We start from the raw sequence: 16,278 nt of genomic DNA, 5'->3' as shown, positions 1-16,278 counted from the left end.
ATCAAACCCTCCATCTGGTTCACTAAATTCGCACAGAGGGTCCAATTTCCTTGGCATGTTTGTAACTTGGTTGAACTCTTGAGTTTTAATGTAAGATGAAGTTTGAAGTTGAACCTATGGCACTATAAGAATTGCAAGTTAAAAAAAAAAAAAAAAAATTACATACATGACACAACACATTGAATTTTTGACAAAGAAAAAAAAACCTTAACTCAATCCAACAATAATAGAAAAAATGCCCATTCAAACCCAATAAAAAATGATGCAAAAAAATAGAGCATAAGAAAAAATTAAACTAATAAATCTAACAATCAAGTTTGTGCATTTTTTACGAAAATGAACCATCTCCACTTTGCAACAAAAATGAAAAATAACACCATGAAATCCACTCAAAAGTCATTGATAATCAATGGGTTATAGAAACTCAAGCAAAAACAAGAAAAAACCCAAAACAAAATGGCCAAATTTGTTGCCCATACCTGGAAACCACGGTTTGCCGAAGAAATCTGGTCCAAACAGGAAGTTCTCTTGCTTGGGATGCTAAAATCTTCCGTTTTTCTCCTCCTCTGCCCTAGTAGACGCCTTCCTCTCCTCCTCAGCTCTCAAACAAGTCCGCTGTCTGCTAAAAATGAGAAATAAAACTCATCAATTTTTTCAACGATTTTTTTGGAAAAAAAACTTTGTAAAAATCTGGTGATAATATCGGCTGAGTCAAAAAATCGTGATTTTCGCAACACTGACATCAACCTCCCAAGGTGCATTTCGAGGCCCTACTTAGGTATGAGGATGTCTGGATGCCAAATCCCGATGAATCAATGGTCAGTTGAACCTAAAGAAGGGAGGTGGAATAAGGGCTTATAATGTAAGATGGAAAGTTGTAAATATGGAAAATGGAGAGATGGGGCTAGACTATCTCAATCATGGTTTCCTAAGTAGTTCCCCTTCCTAAAGCCATGGGCCATTAGGGGAGGTCCCACTGGACTAGGACTTAAAATTAACCCCCTATTTAAGGTGAGGGAACAAGACTATGACCAAGACCCTTCTTTCTTCCAAGTTACCCCATAATCAATGCCAAAATTCCCAAATACAAACAAGCATAAGCACCTGATTGTAAAATGAATAAAGTACCTTTTGATCATAGGCCCGTCTTCCAACATGTGCTCTAGACAAATGGGCGAGGAAACATATGACTGATGTAGATGGCGGAGAGATGGATAACACGTCACATTGGCTACAAGGTGGTTGTTAGGGTTGCTGGATGCCAACTGGAAGAGATGAGTAAGAGAAATGTTCTCCTAGGGGTCACCCACAATTGGTGGTTAACAAGGTCACTTAGACAATCCTGAAAAGGCAGGCTGAAGCCTGCAAGTGACTCGACCCCCCTTTCTTGTGCACACTAATAGTCGATCTGTTGTCAAGGACCCCCCAACACCCTGCCCACAGTCAATGCTCACAAAATTTGTCGGGTACTACTAACTAGTCCATGCCTACGTGAAAGGCAATGAGGATCCACTGGTGAGCAATTCAGTCCAAGAACCCCCTGATCAAACTGACCTCGTCCATAGTTTACACAAATGAAAGATCGGTATGATCCTTCCTCTGATCCAGCTAGTGTTGATGTTCGTCCATCGAAACTAGATTTTCTTCCAAGGGTTTTCGTTCGAGGAAGACACGAGATGCTGCACTCTCTAATTCCAATCTCCAAAAATACAAAATGCATAATCCCTCGTGCAATCGATTTACCCTTTTTAAAACTCTATTTCATTCTTTTCCCCCTTTTCTGACATTCAAATTACTTTTCCCTCTCTTTTCTTTTTTCTTGTTTTTTATATTTTATTTTTTATAAGTGACTCCTACGGGATCACTTGGAAAGGAACTTTACATCGAATTTACATTCCAATGTAGTAGATGATAGTTGTGAGGATGTAAGGTTTGATGAAGATGGATGGTCCTCATGTTCCTAGGAGCTTACCATAGATATTGTGGTGTGAGAATGGGGCCATAATGTTGTTTGACACGTTCCTCCTTTGGTAGTCGATTTACTAGCAAATCCCCATCTAATACAATATGCTTCATGTGTCATCAATAGTCTTGGTAACTTCAGTGGCATGGTTGTTCTTGTAGATATCGCAATTTATATACTCACCTCTCAGGAGGAGATCCTCCACAACTGTTTTCTCCATAATAGGCTCTCTAGTCTCTCTATATTATTCTAGAATCCTTGCGATGCCATTATGCGTGGCTTCACTAAATCACTTTCTCATCTATGTCCTTTTTCTTATACCAAGGCTTCTATTTTATGTGGCACATGGACAATCAACATGACCATTTTACTGGTGCTCTGCATCATTGATGCATGAACTCAATTGGCCTCCTTTCATCTTCCTTTCTTGGTTCTCCTGATCACATGTCTTTCCTTTTTCTGAACTTTTGATTGCCCCTCAATGTTTTTTCTCAATTATTTGGTTGTCTCATTTTCATGTAATTGTCTAATGGTGTCCATTTTCCTCTTTTACTTTATCTTGCTTTGGTTCAGGTATTGGGGTGTCTTTGAATGCATCTGCACATCAAAGTGTAATGTAGAATGCTAGCTTAACTAAGTTGCTATGATCAATTGAACAACCTGCAACATCATGGGTTGTAAAAGAATTGCCATCTGTCTAATATATTCAGGTCACTTAACACATTAAATGGAGTTTGACCACCATAACTTTCTGCACGAAATATACTCAACAAAAAAGAAAAAGAAAAAAAAACAGGTTGAGAATGGTTGCCACTGTAGTCTTAAGCCTAGTGTTGTGCACAACAGGTTTTACTGACAACAAACCATAAATTATTAATGCCCATGAAGCTAGTTAAGCATGTGCTTGTTCACTCCGAGAACAATGATTGTTGATCTGGAATTGATCCAAGACAATTAATTAAGGTATTACAGACTCATGTGCATGGATGTGTCTATGTTATTTTATGCAACAGATCGATAAGATTGTGAAATACACAGACACTGAAGTAGTTAAAGAAAACACAACAGGCAAACATATAAACATAACAAGTTTAATAAGGAGTTCACCCAATACTCCTGGGCTACGTCTCCTGGTCCAGCCTTCAGTGGTGGCCTCTCTATTATGTTTTCAAAGTAGAGTTTTTACAACAGTGAGCTCAATTTGAGTCTCACTCAACAGATATAAATCAGTAAGACTGTACTTGGATCCCCCAAGTCTTTGGAGTACACAGACTCTCCTTACTGAATCTCGACCTCTATTGGTCACAATGGTATGAGTCCAATCTGAGACTTAATACATGACAGGCATATACAAAGGAGCTCGCTTGAACCTCTCAAGCCCTTTCTGGAGTACACAGACTCTGTCTCTGTCTCGATGTTGCATTTTCTCTTATAGGTCAGCTCAACTTCTTCTCTGTTCTCTGCTCTTAGCTTTCTCAACTCGCTTACTGTTTTTTTGCTTGCTTCTCTCTCTGTGAGTTCGTGTCTTTAAAGCCAATCTGCTTTCTGACTGTTCTTTTCCGCTTCCCAACTTTCTGGTTCTCCTGCCTCTGTCCGTTTGAATTCCTCTGTTTTGCGTCATCATCACTGTGTAACACCTCACAGGGAGGTGGCCACCTGTTTCATAACGAACTGAGTGTCAGTTCTCTTGGGAATGTTTGAACGGTCGTTAGTTCCGTTTGTTCCAAGATTTGCCCGCAAAACACGAATCTTTGCCAACTCATCGTCCATGCCGGACTTCAAACCTTATACAATTCTGCCTGTTTACGCCATTAAATCCGGCTAGCCATCAGGTCGCATTTCTGCCATCGATCTGGGGCCTCCAGATCCTACGGTCATCGTGCATATCGGGCGGTTAAGTAGCTCGATGGTTACCCGTCTGATGTGCGCGGTTTTCTCTCTTCTGCGGGACATGTGTCGCTCGCTGTGTGGCATCGGGCGGGACTCGGTTGAAACTGCTTACTGCTCGAAGCCCTTCTGATATCCTGCCGGTTTTTGTGTGGGACCCGCCTTTGACGGAATCAGTGCGATATTCATACGGTTTTATGACTTTTCGGGTTCGGGTCGCTCGGGGCTTTTCCATCTTTGAGGGGTTTGCCAGCGATATGCGATTAGTGACTTGCCAATTCGTGACAGTGCGCGTTACCATGGGCCAACGGTCTGCATGCTTGACCGAGGGTCCTCGTTGCTCCGCGCTGTTCACAAATTACAACTGTTCCGAGGATATTTCTGATAAGCTCGACCTTTGTAAGTCTTTGAAACTTTGGCATGAATTTTTCAGAGTTATGAAAACTTAGAGAGTGTTTTAGGATCCAATTTGGATCACGACCTTCCCACTGAAAAAGCTTTTGGACCACCAAAAGTTGGTTTTTAAGCATCAATCAAGTGAGGGTATAGATTCCTCGCTTGCCCAATTTCTATCCATTTTGCACTGCTTGGTTTTGAACTCTTGAGCCCAATCCTGAGGTACTCAACATCCCCTCTACGCTTGGTTCTCACCTTCCTGTCCAGAATTGTATCTTCCTGCAATTCATTAAGATATTCAGGCAACAGATCATTAATAGAAGGCAATTGACTCTGCTCTTCGGGATCTTCAATCAATGAAGGTTCAAATAGTCTCAAGCTATCTGCATTGACAACTGAGTAGATGTGCATGTAAGCTGGTAATTCAAGGCGGAAAGCATTCTCACCAATTTTCTCAAGTATCTTGAAAGGTCCATACCTTATTGGCTCCGGCTTCTTACCTTCACCTTGCATTCTGTCTTTGCTAATATACAGCCAGACTTGATCACCAACTTGGAAACTATGCTCCATCTGATGCTTATCATGCCTTGCCTTGTACTTGGCTTGGCTCTTTTCCAGCTGTTCTTGTACTGCCTAGTGAATCTCTTGGATTTGTTGTATGAACTTGGTTGCCTTGTCCACATCACCGTGTCCATCAACCGCTATGTCTTTACCAAAGACAAAATCCAAGGGAGACCTTGGTGTGAAACCAAAACAGGTTTCAAAAGGAGATCTCTGTGTAGGAGAATGTTTAGCTCGGTTGTAGGCATGCTGCACATAACATAAATGTTCATCCCAAAGCTTGGGATGCTTGTTGCAATAGCCTTTGAGCAACTGGATCACTGTCCTGTTGACCACTTTTGTTTGGCCATCTGTTTGCGGATGAAAAGCTGTGCTCTTCTTCAGTTTGGTGTCTATCAATTCCTACAAACTTGACCAAAATTTCCCATCAAATCGGATATCTCGATCAGATATAATGGGAAGTGGGTAATCCAAAATGAACCCATACATGCTGAAAGAACAACTTCGCAGTTTGTTCAGCTGTAATCTGTTTGTTACAAGGTATTAAAATACACATTTCGCTGAACCTATCCACAACAACATATAAATAGTCATGACCTTTTCTAGATTTAGGCAGTCCCCCAACAAAGTCCATGGAAACACTTTCCCAAGGATGAGAATGAATTGGTAGTGGAGTGTACAAGCCTAGTTTTCTATTGCTGGGCTTGCTTTTAGCACACATGGTACATTCTCTTACATATCTAGAAACTGTCTCATTCATTTTTGGCCAATAACAAAATCTTTGCAGCTGTGCAACTTTTTTACTTACACCAAAGTGACCTGATATTTGAGAAGTGTGTGCTTCTCGAATTATCTTTACTCTTTTAGTTTGTGGAATGCATAACTTTCCAAAATGATACAAGAGTTGGTCACATGATAATCCAATTCTTCTACTTGTTTGCCACGACTTAAAGTTGCATATACATTCTTAAAATCTATATCTTGAGCATACTGTTCAATGTAGCTTTCATGCAATACTGAATTATGCTCAAGTATAGTAGATGCATTTATGATTGGTCTGGACAACATATCTGCAACTTTATTGTGTATGCCCTTTTTATATCTGATGACAAGATGAAACTGTTGTAGAAAACCCATCCACCTATAGTGTCTTGATTGCTGCAACTTAATTTGAGAGTGTAAATATTGAAGTGGTTGATGATCAGTGTGTATAACTGTCTCTTTGCCCATTAAAAAATGTTTTCACTTTTTCACACTCTGTACTAATGCATACAATTCCTTATAATATGTGGGATAATTAACTACTGTAGAATTAAATGTCTCAGAATGATAACATATGGGTTTACCGTGTTGCATCAACACTGCTCCCATGGCATAGTCACTGGCATCTGTTTCAATCTCAAATGGTCTTTGAAGATCGGGCAGTGCTAGTATTGGTGCTGTACTAATCTTTTCTTTTAAGGTGTCGAAGGCTTTCTGCTGTTTGCCTCCCCACTGAAACACCTTGTTCAATCCGGTTAAAGCATGTAAGGGAGCTGCAATCAAGGAAAAGTTAGCAATAAACTTTCTCCAATACTGTGTTGCTCCTAAGAAGCTTCTAACTTCTGTAGCAGATTTGGGTTTAGGCTAGTTTACAATGACTGCAACCTTAGAGGGATCTATCTTCAATTCACCACCCCCTACAACATGACCCAAATAATTCAAATATATTTTGCCAAATTCACATTTTGAGAGCTTAACATAGAGATTTTCTCTTTTCAAAACATCTAGAGTCTGCTTGACATGCTTCAAATATTCTTCCCATGTTTTACTAAATATAAGAATGTCATCTAAATATACAATGACAAAATCATCAATAAAAGGTCTGAGTACATCATTCATTACTCTCATGAAAGTAGCAGGAGCATTAGTTAAGCCAAAAGGCATCACTAACCACTCATACAATCCCTGCTTTGTTTTGAAAGCAGTCTTCCATGCATCTTGTTCTGCAACTCTGACTTGGTGGTAGCCACTATGCAAGTCCAACTTGGAAAAATAAACAACTTCTTTTAACTGATCTAATAGATCATCTATGCGAGGAAGGGGATAACGATTTTTGATCGTTATCTTATTCAGTGCTTGGTAATCAATGCACATTCTCCATGAGCCATCTTTCTTTCTCACCAAGACAATAGGGGACCCACATGGTGATATGCTAGGTCTTATGAACCCTTTCTCGAGCAGCTCCTGTACTTGCTTCTTGATTTCTGCATTCTCTATAACGGACAACCTGTACATTCCGATGTTAAGCAATGGAGCATCTTGCTGGAAATTAATATCATGTACTATTTCCTTTTGGGGTGGCAAACTTTTAGGTTCTTGAAATAGTATATCATATTCTGAAACAACTTTTTCTAAATCAGCTTGCTGTTTAGCATTACAACCCTCAAATATACTGGTTTTATCAGGTTTCTTTTCCTTTACAACCATCAGTAAAAATTGTTTGCATGAATTTACAATTCTTTTCATCTGCCCTGAATTTATGAGAGTATAATTATTCTTGAGTTTATGAGCTTTTACAATATATTCGATTCCATCTTTAATGAGTTGATACTTGTTTTCAGCTTTATAGAAAATAGCTTTCCTATCATACAAGTAAGGACTTCCTAAAACAATTCCACATATATCCAAAGGAACTATATTTAACTCAACCTCATCTACAAATGCTGACCCAAAAGAAAACTTACGTTTACATTGTCTAGTCACTTGTAGCTTTGCTTTATCACATAACCAACCTAATGGATATGGCTTCTTGTGAGGTGTGGTTAGTAATCCCAACTTCTTTACAATTGCTTTAGAAATTAAATTTACTTGGGAGCCACTATCAAACAAAGTATTAATCTTTTGATGCTTGGAAATAACTCGAATATGAAAAAGCTCATGTCTTTTCCTCTCATTTTCTTCATTATCAGTAGATTGTGCAGAATTACTAGTAGATGCTTCAGAATTTTTACCTTTTATACCTGTGGCTGCGATTGTTGTTTCATCTCCTGAGTCTGACCCCAAATCCTTTTGAATAGCTGCAACAGTCTTCTTCTTTTTGCCATCGAACTTCTTGGGTCTCAGCTCCGAATGCAGAATCCAATAGTGTTCATCATCATGTCCGTCCTTCTTGCAGTGAGTGCACGAAGGCTTGGTTTTTTATACAACATTTGTCTTCCTCTCTTTCCATTTATGTTTTCTCTTTTCCTTGCTTTTGCTTGTAGTGGGCTTTGATGATCCCCCAACTTCTGGGTTCACATTCTTGCCTCTAGCCTCTAGATGTGTAGCCTGAACAGATACCTCATCTATGCTAGTGGGATTAAACATGAGAATGGTATGTCTTAAATAACTATGTAGACCACCTATATACTTCAGTAGAGTTTCAGGTGAGTCTAAAGAAATTCCTAGAATCAAAGCTCTTTTCCTAAATTCTTGAGTGTAGCCTTGTACACTTTGCCCTTTTAATTGGCGAAGAGTTTGCCAGCTCATCATGGCTTGCTGCATATAGGCTAGTGGATAGAATTGCTTTTTAATTGCAGAAACAAATTCACTCCAGACAGAAAGAATTTTACCATGCTTCTTCATGTCAGCTTGTGTCCTGCCTTCCCACCATACCAAGGCAGTGCCTCCAAGGCGTAGGCTGGCCAGCTGAATCTTACTTTTGTCTGAGTCAATGCTCTAAACCCTGCAATGTCTAATCCAATTATCCAGCTTTTCTGCATTCAACTCTCCATCATATATCGGCAAATCAAACTTAACATCTAATTTAATCAAAGATGTTTTCTTTTTAATTTCAGGGCTATTAGGAGGTGTGGGCAACTTTTCTTCTTTCCCTTTTCTGTTAGAATGGTCATGGAGGAGAGATTCTTCTACTCCTTTACCTTGTTTGGAGTTTGCTGAGTCTTCTTCTCTACCTTTCTTAAATTCTCTATACATTTCCTCCACCATGGCTCTCATGGTCATGAAACTATCCATGAATTGGGAGTTTGATTCCAAGGGGCTTTCTTCCGACATTTTCCTCTTAGGGTAGACTCTTCCAATTTCTGGGTTAGCTTCAACCAACTCTCCTTCTCCTAATTTAAGCTTTGATATAGTTAGCATTCAACAACAAAATCCAACACAAGCTTGTCTAACCTTAACAACCTAGAGCTTTGATACCACTTGATCTGGAATTGATCCAAGACAATTAATTAAGGTATTACAGAGTCATGTGCATGGATGTGTCTATGTTATTTTATGCAACGGATCGATAAGATTGCGAAATACACAGACACTGAAGCAGTTAAAGAAAACACAACAGGCAAACATATAAACGCAACAAGTTTAATAAGGAGTTCACCCAATACTCCTGGGCTACGTCTCCTGGTCCAGCCTTTAGTGGTGGCCTCTCTATTATGTTTTCAAAGCAGAGTTTTTACAACAGTGAGCTCAATTTGAGTCTCACTCAACAGATATAAATCAATAAGACTATACTTGGATCCCCCAAGTCTCTGGAGTACACAGACTCTCCTTACTGAATCTCGATCTTTATTGGTCACAATGGTATGAGTCCAATCTGAGACTCAATACATGACAAACATATACAAAGGAGCTCGCTTGAACCTCTCAAGCCCTTTTTGGAGTACACAGACTCTCTGTCTCTGTCTCGATGCTGCCTTTGCTCTTACAGGTCAACTCGACTTCTTCTCTGTTCTCTGCTCTTAGCTTTCTCAACTTGCTTACTGTTTTTCTGCTTGCTTCTCTCTGTGTGAGTTGGTGTCTTTAAAGCCAATCTACTTTCTGACTGTTCGTTTCCGCTTCTCGGCTTTCTAGTTCTCCTGCCTCTGTCCGTTTGAATTCCTCTGTTCTATGTCATCACTGTGTAATGCCTCACAGGGAGGTGGCTACCTGTTTCATAACGAACTGAGTGTCAGTTCTGTTGGGATTGTTTGAATGGTCGTTAGTTCCGTTTGCTCCAAGATTTGCCCGCGAAACACGAACCTTTGCCAACTCATTGTCATGCCGGACTTCAAACCTTATACAATTCGACCTGTTTACCCCGCTAAATTTGGCCAGCCATCAGGTCGCGTTTCTGCCGTCGATCTGGGTCCTCCAGATCCTACGGTCATCGTGCATATCAGACGGTTAAGTAGCTCGATGGTTACCCGTCTGGTGTGCGCGGTTTTCTCTCTCTTCCGCCGGACGCGTGTCGCTCGCTGTGTGGCATCGGGCGGGACTCGGCTGAAACTGCTTACCGCTCGAAGCCCTTCCGATATCTTGCCGGTTTTTGTGTGGGACCCGCCTCTGACGGAATCGGTGCGATATCCGTACGGTTTTATGACTTTTCGGGTCCGGGTCGCTCGGGGCTTTTCCATCTTTAAGGGGTTTGCCCGGCGATATGCGATTAGCGACTCAGAAACCACCCCCGTTTCTCAAAAAGACCTCCCGTTTTGCCAATTTGTGACAGCGTGCATTACCATGGGCCAATGGTTTGCGCGCTTGACCGAGGGTCCTCGTTGCTCCACACTGTTCACAAATTACAACTGTTCCGAGGATATTTCTGATAAGCTCGACCTTTGTAAGTCTTTGACACTTTGGCATGAATTTTTCAGAGCTATGAAAACTTAGAGAGTGTTTTAGGATCCAATTTGGATCAATTGTTGTGTGAAATCTAACTAAAAGTTAAAGCATAGCACACAGTTTCAATGCCAAACCAGCCCGACAGCATGAAGCACAACCCACAATTTTGAAGCTCTGATATTGTTGATACTGAAAAAACCGGGGCAAGTACCTAAACCCTGATTAAAAAGGAAGCAGAATGTTGGGTTAACAGTGTTGCAGAATACAAGAAGTTTGATTCTATCTGATGCGTGAATATAAGTACATCATGTCGCATGATTATTCATAGGCTTCAAGGATGCTCAATGTCATTAATATTTGCACATACCTACACTTTTCTTTGGCTAAGGTAAACACTTTTTCATCACGGCGACCTATAAACCCCAAATCTACATTATAGTTGTTAGTTTTTGGTTTGTTGCTGGAACTTTTCTACATTCATCTTCCACTGTATGAACACGTTGTTTAGGAGTTTTTCATTATTCTTCAGTTTGTTGAGCATTCACCATGAGTAGTTGGTTCTTGTGGGAGTGATAGATGGTGCACTTGTATGAGAGAGTCTCATGAGGGCATTTTGCCTCAGTCCCTTTTCATCTACTTTTGACACATGGACAAGGAAGGTGCATTTACTTAGAGATGTTTGGCTAGGATGGCTCACAAGTTGCCTTCAAATATGTGGGGGCGAGTTCGCACTTGTGGGTGCATAAAAATATGTGGTGTTGCATAAAATATGTGGAGTAGGTGATTTGGCAGTGGCAGTCATGGGAATGTGCCTACCTACTTGGCACTTGTAGAGTACCCCACCTATGTTACCGTTCCCCATTTGTGGATATATTCTAGGTTAGGGCTTTAATTTACATTTTACTCCATTTTATAAAAGGATGGAGGGTCACATCACTTCATTATTATTAACAGGAAGATAGAGGAGAAAACATGAGAGAATGCAATCTCTTGTTGTGTAATTCTTCATTTGAGTTGATCTAGCTTTTAAAGAAGGAAGAGAAACTAGGTTTGCTAGTGATTAGCATGTGATGCCCTTGTTGTATTTGCTATGTTTGGGATAACCTGCAAGGACTTTACGTTTCCATCTTGGGATGAGCTGAGTGTCTTGATGTAAAGCTTTGCTTTGGATGAACTGAAAGAGTTTTGCATTTCCATCTTGGGATGACTTGATTTGTTGTAATATAATCCTCTTTCACGTGAAATAGAAAAAATGTGCTGGCTGAGCCAAATTTTGTCATGGATCTGTTTTGAGAGATATGATATTGGGTGAATTTACTGTTGATTTATTCAAGAGCCAGTTTGATGTTGAGCTGTTTTAACATGCTTAATTTGCGCTTTTGGATCTGATTTTGTCGCTGGATTAGCTACTATTTGTGAATGTAACTTTCAGATCTGATTTGGGTGTTAGAAGTTTTCTTAAAGGCCGCTGAAATATTCTACCACTTGTGTATTTGAAGTGTTTACTCTCTTTATGTTGCCTGTGATGCTTTGTTGTTGCAGATTAATGAGTTTGAATAGTGTTTTGGGAGAAATTAAATTCAGTGAAGGGCTGAAATATTTTTTGGTGCACAGCCATGGCCTTGCTTGAGGGCTGAATTTTGTCAAGGTTCAATGGCCCTCTACTCTCAAAAATAGTGGTCCACTAATTTGAAAAATAACGCCCACTTTATCCTGGAGAGCCATCAAACTTAGCATACATGCACACACATCCCGTAGGTCTCTATGTTTGTTGAGGCTTGACTTTGAACTTGGGTCATTTGTTTGACGACACCCCATCTCAACCACTAGATCAGAGCCCAATGGATGGGGACGACCTACCTTTACCTTCTTCATGCACTGGATACAACATTTATATTCAATCTAATATTTTATTATTTAACAAAGCCTTATCATATCACTTAACACATTTCCCTAATCCCTTCTAACTATAATGATTTGTCATTATAAATTTTCTTTTCTATATATTGTTTCATAAGAGCTGGCTTTATTGATAGCAAACGTTTTTTGTTGATTGTCAAAGATTTTGACCATTTTTAGTAGAGATAGCATTTCTTATTTTCTGTAAAGATCTTGATAATTTACATTTTCCCCTGTGTTGCTTCTCATAGGTTTGGCTGGCTTGTCAACAGCAAAATACCTAGCTGATTCTGGTCACAAACCTATACTATTGGAAGCAAGAGATGTTCTTGGTGGAAAGGTGATGATGCACTCTATGGTTGCTTGTTTACGTCTTACATATAAGCAATATTTGTTTAGATTGTATTGTGACACATATCTGTTTTGTCACTGTAAGAACCATCATACAATCAGGGAGTTGTCAAATATTTAGTGTACAAGTTTAAAATAAAAAATGTTGTCATTGTCTCTTCATTGAATTTGTCTTTACTCGGGATGATTTTTTTCTCTTGTAACTTTAGCATCGTAGGCATGCATGGCTTTGGCTTTTCTACAAAACACTATTGCATGCACGAATGTCGGTTGGTCTTTTTTAATCTCACTTTTGTGAATGAATGCTGTATGTGAAACACCATTGAAATTTATTGACATCATAATCTATGCTCACCTGGTTTGTACATAGGTCATCATCATGGTGACATCCCTTGTCAACCACTAAACCATAATCCATTGGACTCATCCATTGGTCATGCTTCTTTAACCATTACGTTCTCACAATCATTTTCTGAGTGCATCTTGTTACCGATCCGATTAGCAGGGCTGCTAAGCCCCTGGTAGCCTCACTGGATTAGCATATGCAAGGTGAGGACCCACTGTCACCTCGGCCCTTACCCCCACTCTTTAAGCCCAACACCTCATGAACGGCTAAGGGAGGCTTCCCCAAATATTCCCCACTGCTCCGGATGTATGATCAGTGCCTTGAATAGAGTCCAATGGGTGAAGGTGTTCTCTGCTTGTTTGTTGTCCCTGCTGATAAAATAGTGAAAACAAAATGCAGATTTCTATCGGCAAATGTTAGTAGTCAAAATCATTCAAGATATGGCTTATGACCTATGGATGTTAATATACGAGAAAAATCTTAATCGTTTCTATGGTTATTTCTTTATTTGGTTGAACGTTTGAAGATGTATTAGTGAATTTAGCTTGCTGTCTTGTATGATAGACTGCTAAGTCTGTGTAAAAACGCAGGGGCAACAAGCTAGTTTATGTGTTTCTGCCCACTTATGGTGTAACTACCCCTCTTGGGAGTTACCCAAAAGTATAAGGGGGCAAGAGGATATTTGTATAGGTTCTGAGGAACCTCCCCTGAGTTATGTAATAAACTCTCCAGATTTAAGATTAGCCAATAAGAGTTGGAAAATATATGAAAACAACTCTAAAAATGATAATATTGCAACTAGACACCATAGAGTTATAACCGAATGTCAATAGGGATACTTACTTGTAAAGGCCCAAGACTTGGTTTAAAAGTGGCTGGAAATGTAGATCTGGTTGACCAAAACACTCCACATACAAACCTGCAACCTTTAGCTAGATACAAGTGTTAAATGTGTATTATAAAAAATTGTATCTAATATGGGGTTTGTGATATGATGATTATCCCCAAAATGACTTGCTGCAAAGTAATAAAACAATAAAAACCAACAAACTTGACCTACTCGAAATGTGGAAATCAAAAGATATTTTGAGATTTTTACTGATTTTGGGTTGTTGGAATAATACCTGTGCCAATGGAGACTCACTTTAGAGCTAGAGTGAGAGCAATGCCATTCAAGTCACTATGCCCGGCTTATGATGTGATCCACCTTGCAAATGTTCAATATCCCCTTAGGGGCGGCCCTCTCTTGGAGTGTCACCATCCTTTACTCTCTATGTCCGACAAAATAGAAAATCTCTATAGCAACAAAGTTTCCTCCTGGAATGGTTTGATACCTTGAGATCGACTCTACCTCTAACACATCAAACAAGTGGAAATCCTAGTTGTTCACCACCACATAGCTAGATAGCTCTTCAAAGGTAGAGAATATTAGTTTTAGGATAATCTTTACTAATCATGCAAAATGGAAAATTATATTGCCAAACAACAATAGCAATAGCAAGAGAAAAACACCAACAAAAGACACTCCACGATGTAGAACAAAGTTTGCAATAATATGAGCTCTTATTATTAGATAGCACTAATCTCTTGAACAACAACAACCACTTTACAATGAGAGAGAGCTAGCCTTATATAGAAAACATTTTAACGGCTAGCTAGTGGCTAGTTGGACTCTCTCATTATTTTAAGGCTAATCTATCACATTCCATGACTTTGCATTTTTTAATTCCTAAAAATATTACTATAAAATTCATTTAATCCCTCAAGGCGGTTGACCTAGAAAATTCTCAAGGAAATTAACGGTTATCACTTTGAAAGTGGCCCATTGTGGGCTTTGGTCAAAATGGTAGACATTCCTTCCCAATGTCCCCCTTGGAACGTCCTCCAACAATTTGACTTGCACATTTTTTTAATGCCATTTTTCCTTGCAATTCGACTTGGATAAGTTTTGGCATTTGATTCTCTTCAACAACTATTTTTCTCATGAAATTCGGTCCATGAAGTTCCAACATTCTTGTTGACTTGATTTTCTCCAACGACTAGTTTTTGTTGACTTTTTGACTTTTATGGCAAATAGTAATGCAATTCGGCCCTGTTTTTTCCTAGCCTAGGCATTGCCTCCTTTGACCAAGTGTTTTGCACTATATTTCTCATCATGCCACATAATATCACTGTGAAAATTCCTAGATCTAACAATCTCAGGAATCCTACGGCAACCAACTGAATCTACTTCACCTAGATTGTAAATTATATTACAAGCTTATTTCAGATTTCTTCTTGAAACATTGAAGTAAATTACTGAAGCAACCTACACCAATTAAATATGATTCTGAAACATAGAAACTGAGCAAGGAAAATAGAAACACATAGGACACAGTTATTTTTGGACAAAAGTTGTTGGAAAATCCCAATGCAGGAAAACCGGGGCAGCGACTCTGAGGGTTTATTATTATTAGGCAGTAGCAAAATCTGAATACATCATTGAATACCTCATAGGGTTATTTAGTTACAGAGAGCAATACTGGCAGAATCTTTGTGAGTTTTACCTCACACAATCACTGAGAAATCCTGGCTGATCCAGCCCCAAACTGACCAACCTCCGACTTTTCTAGCTGCGTCTGCGTTGCCTCTGTGCAGTGTTTGCGTCAGCCCAACGTCAAGCCCTCTGGGTGCTACATCACTTCTCTGGTTGGTCGATTCGATGCCCCGAAAGTTCGATTTCTGTCTCTCGGTCTTACACCCCAGCTCCCAGCGTCTGAAAATCGAATTCCTCTATAGATTTTGGATTCCTTTCTCTCCCTCGCTGGTTCTGCGTGGCCCTCCTGGCCCTGCGTCAAGGCTTTTGGATCACTCACTACCTCTCTCTGCTGACGTATCTCCGGCTAATAAGTTCTCTCTCCGGAAGCTGCCATCCTTGCCCCTCAACTGCAAGAGATTTCCTTAATGGATTTTTCCTCTTGAGAACTTCTCACTTCAAAAAATCAATTTTCTCTCTCTGTGTGTGTTTTCCAAATGACCCTCAAGCCCCTTCTTATATCTTCCTGTTGGACAACCAATGGCCTAGATTAAATCATAATCAAAGGCTCATATCGTTTTGGCTTGATCCATAGATTTTATAGAAGTTTCACCTATGATTAGATTAATACCCATTAATATTTTAATTTTCCGAAGTTTAGACTTAGGAACCCCATTAAAAATATTAATTATTTTAATAAAATCACTTCTGGGAGGAATTTCCCAAATTGCTTTCTAGGTTCTTTGGAATACCCGTGCCCAAGCCTCCTTGCAAAATTTG

General features: G+C 39.6%; 1 protein-coding gene across 11 annotated transcripts in view; it reads left to right on the top strand.

Moving 5' to 3' along the window:
* The window catches only part of LOC149168301 (15-cis-phytoene desaturase, chloroplastic/chromoplastic-like), a 300,807-nt gene that overhangs the window by 28,903 nt on the left and 255,626 nt on the right, over positions 1–16,278 (top strand). For all 11 annotated transcript variants that reach the window (XR_016259746.1, XM_089428225.1, XM_089428224.1 and 8 more), the window contains exon 3: positions 12,538–12,626. Coding sequence is in view for 10 of the 11 variants with exons in the window: in XM_089428225.1 (XP_089284351.1) it covers positions 12,538–12,626 (89 nt within the window). In the remaining variant the exon portion in view is untranslated. The remainder of the gene's footprint in view (positions 1–12,537; positions 12,627–16,278) is intronic.

Source organism: Pinus tabuliformis, chromosome 4_2, assembly GCF_031772625.1.
Source record: "Pinus tabuliformis cultivar Carrire ecotype Pingquan chromosome 4_2, CPIR1, whole genome shotgun sequence".
Lineage (NCBI taxonomy): Eukaryota > Viridiplantae > Streptophyta > Pinopsida > Pinales > Pinaceae > Pinus > Pinus tabuliformis.
The sequence above is the reverse complement of the archived record's forward strand: the minus strand, read 5'-3'. Positions and strand labels throughout refer to the sequence as shown.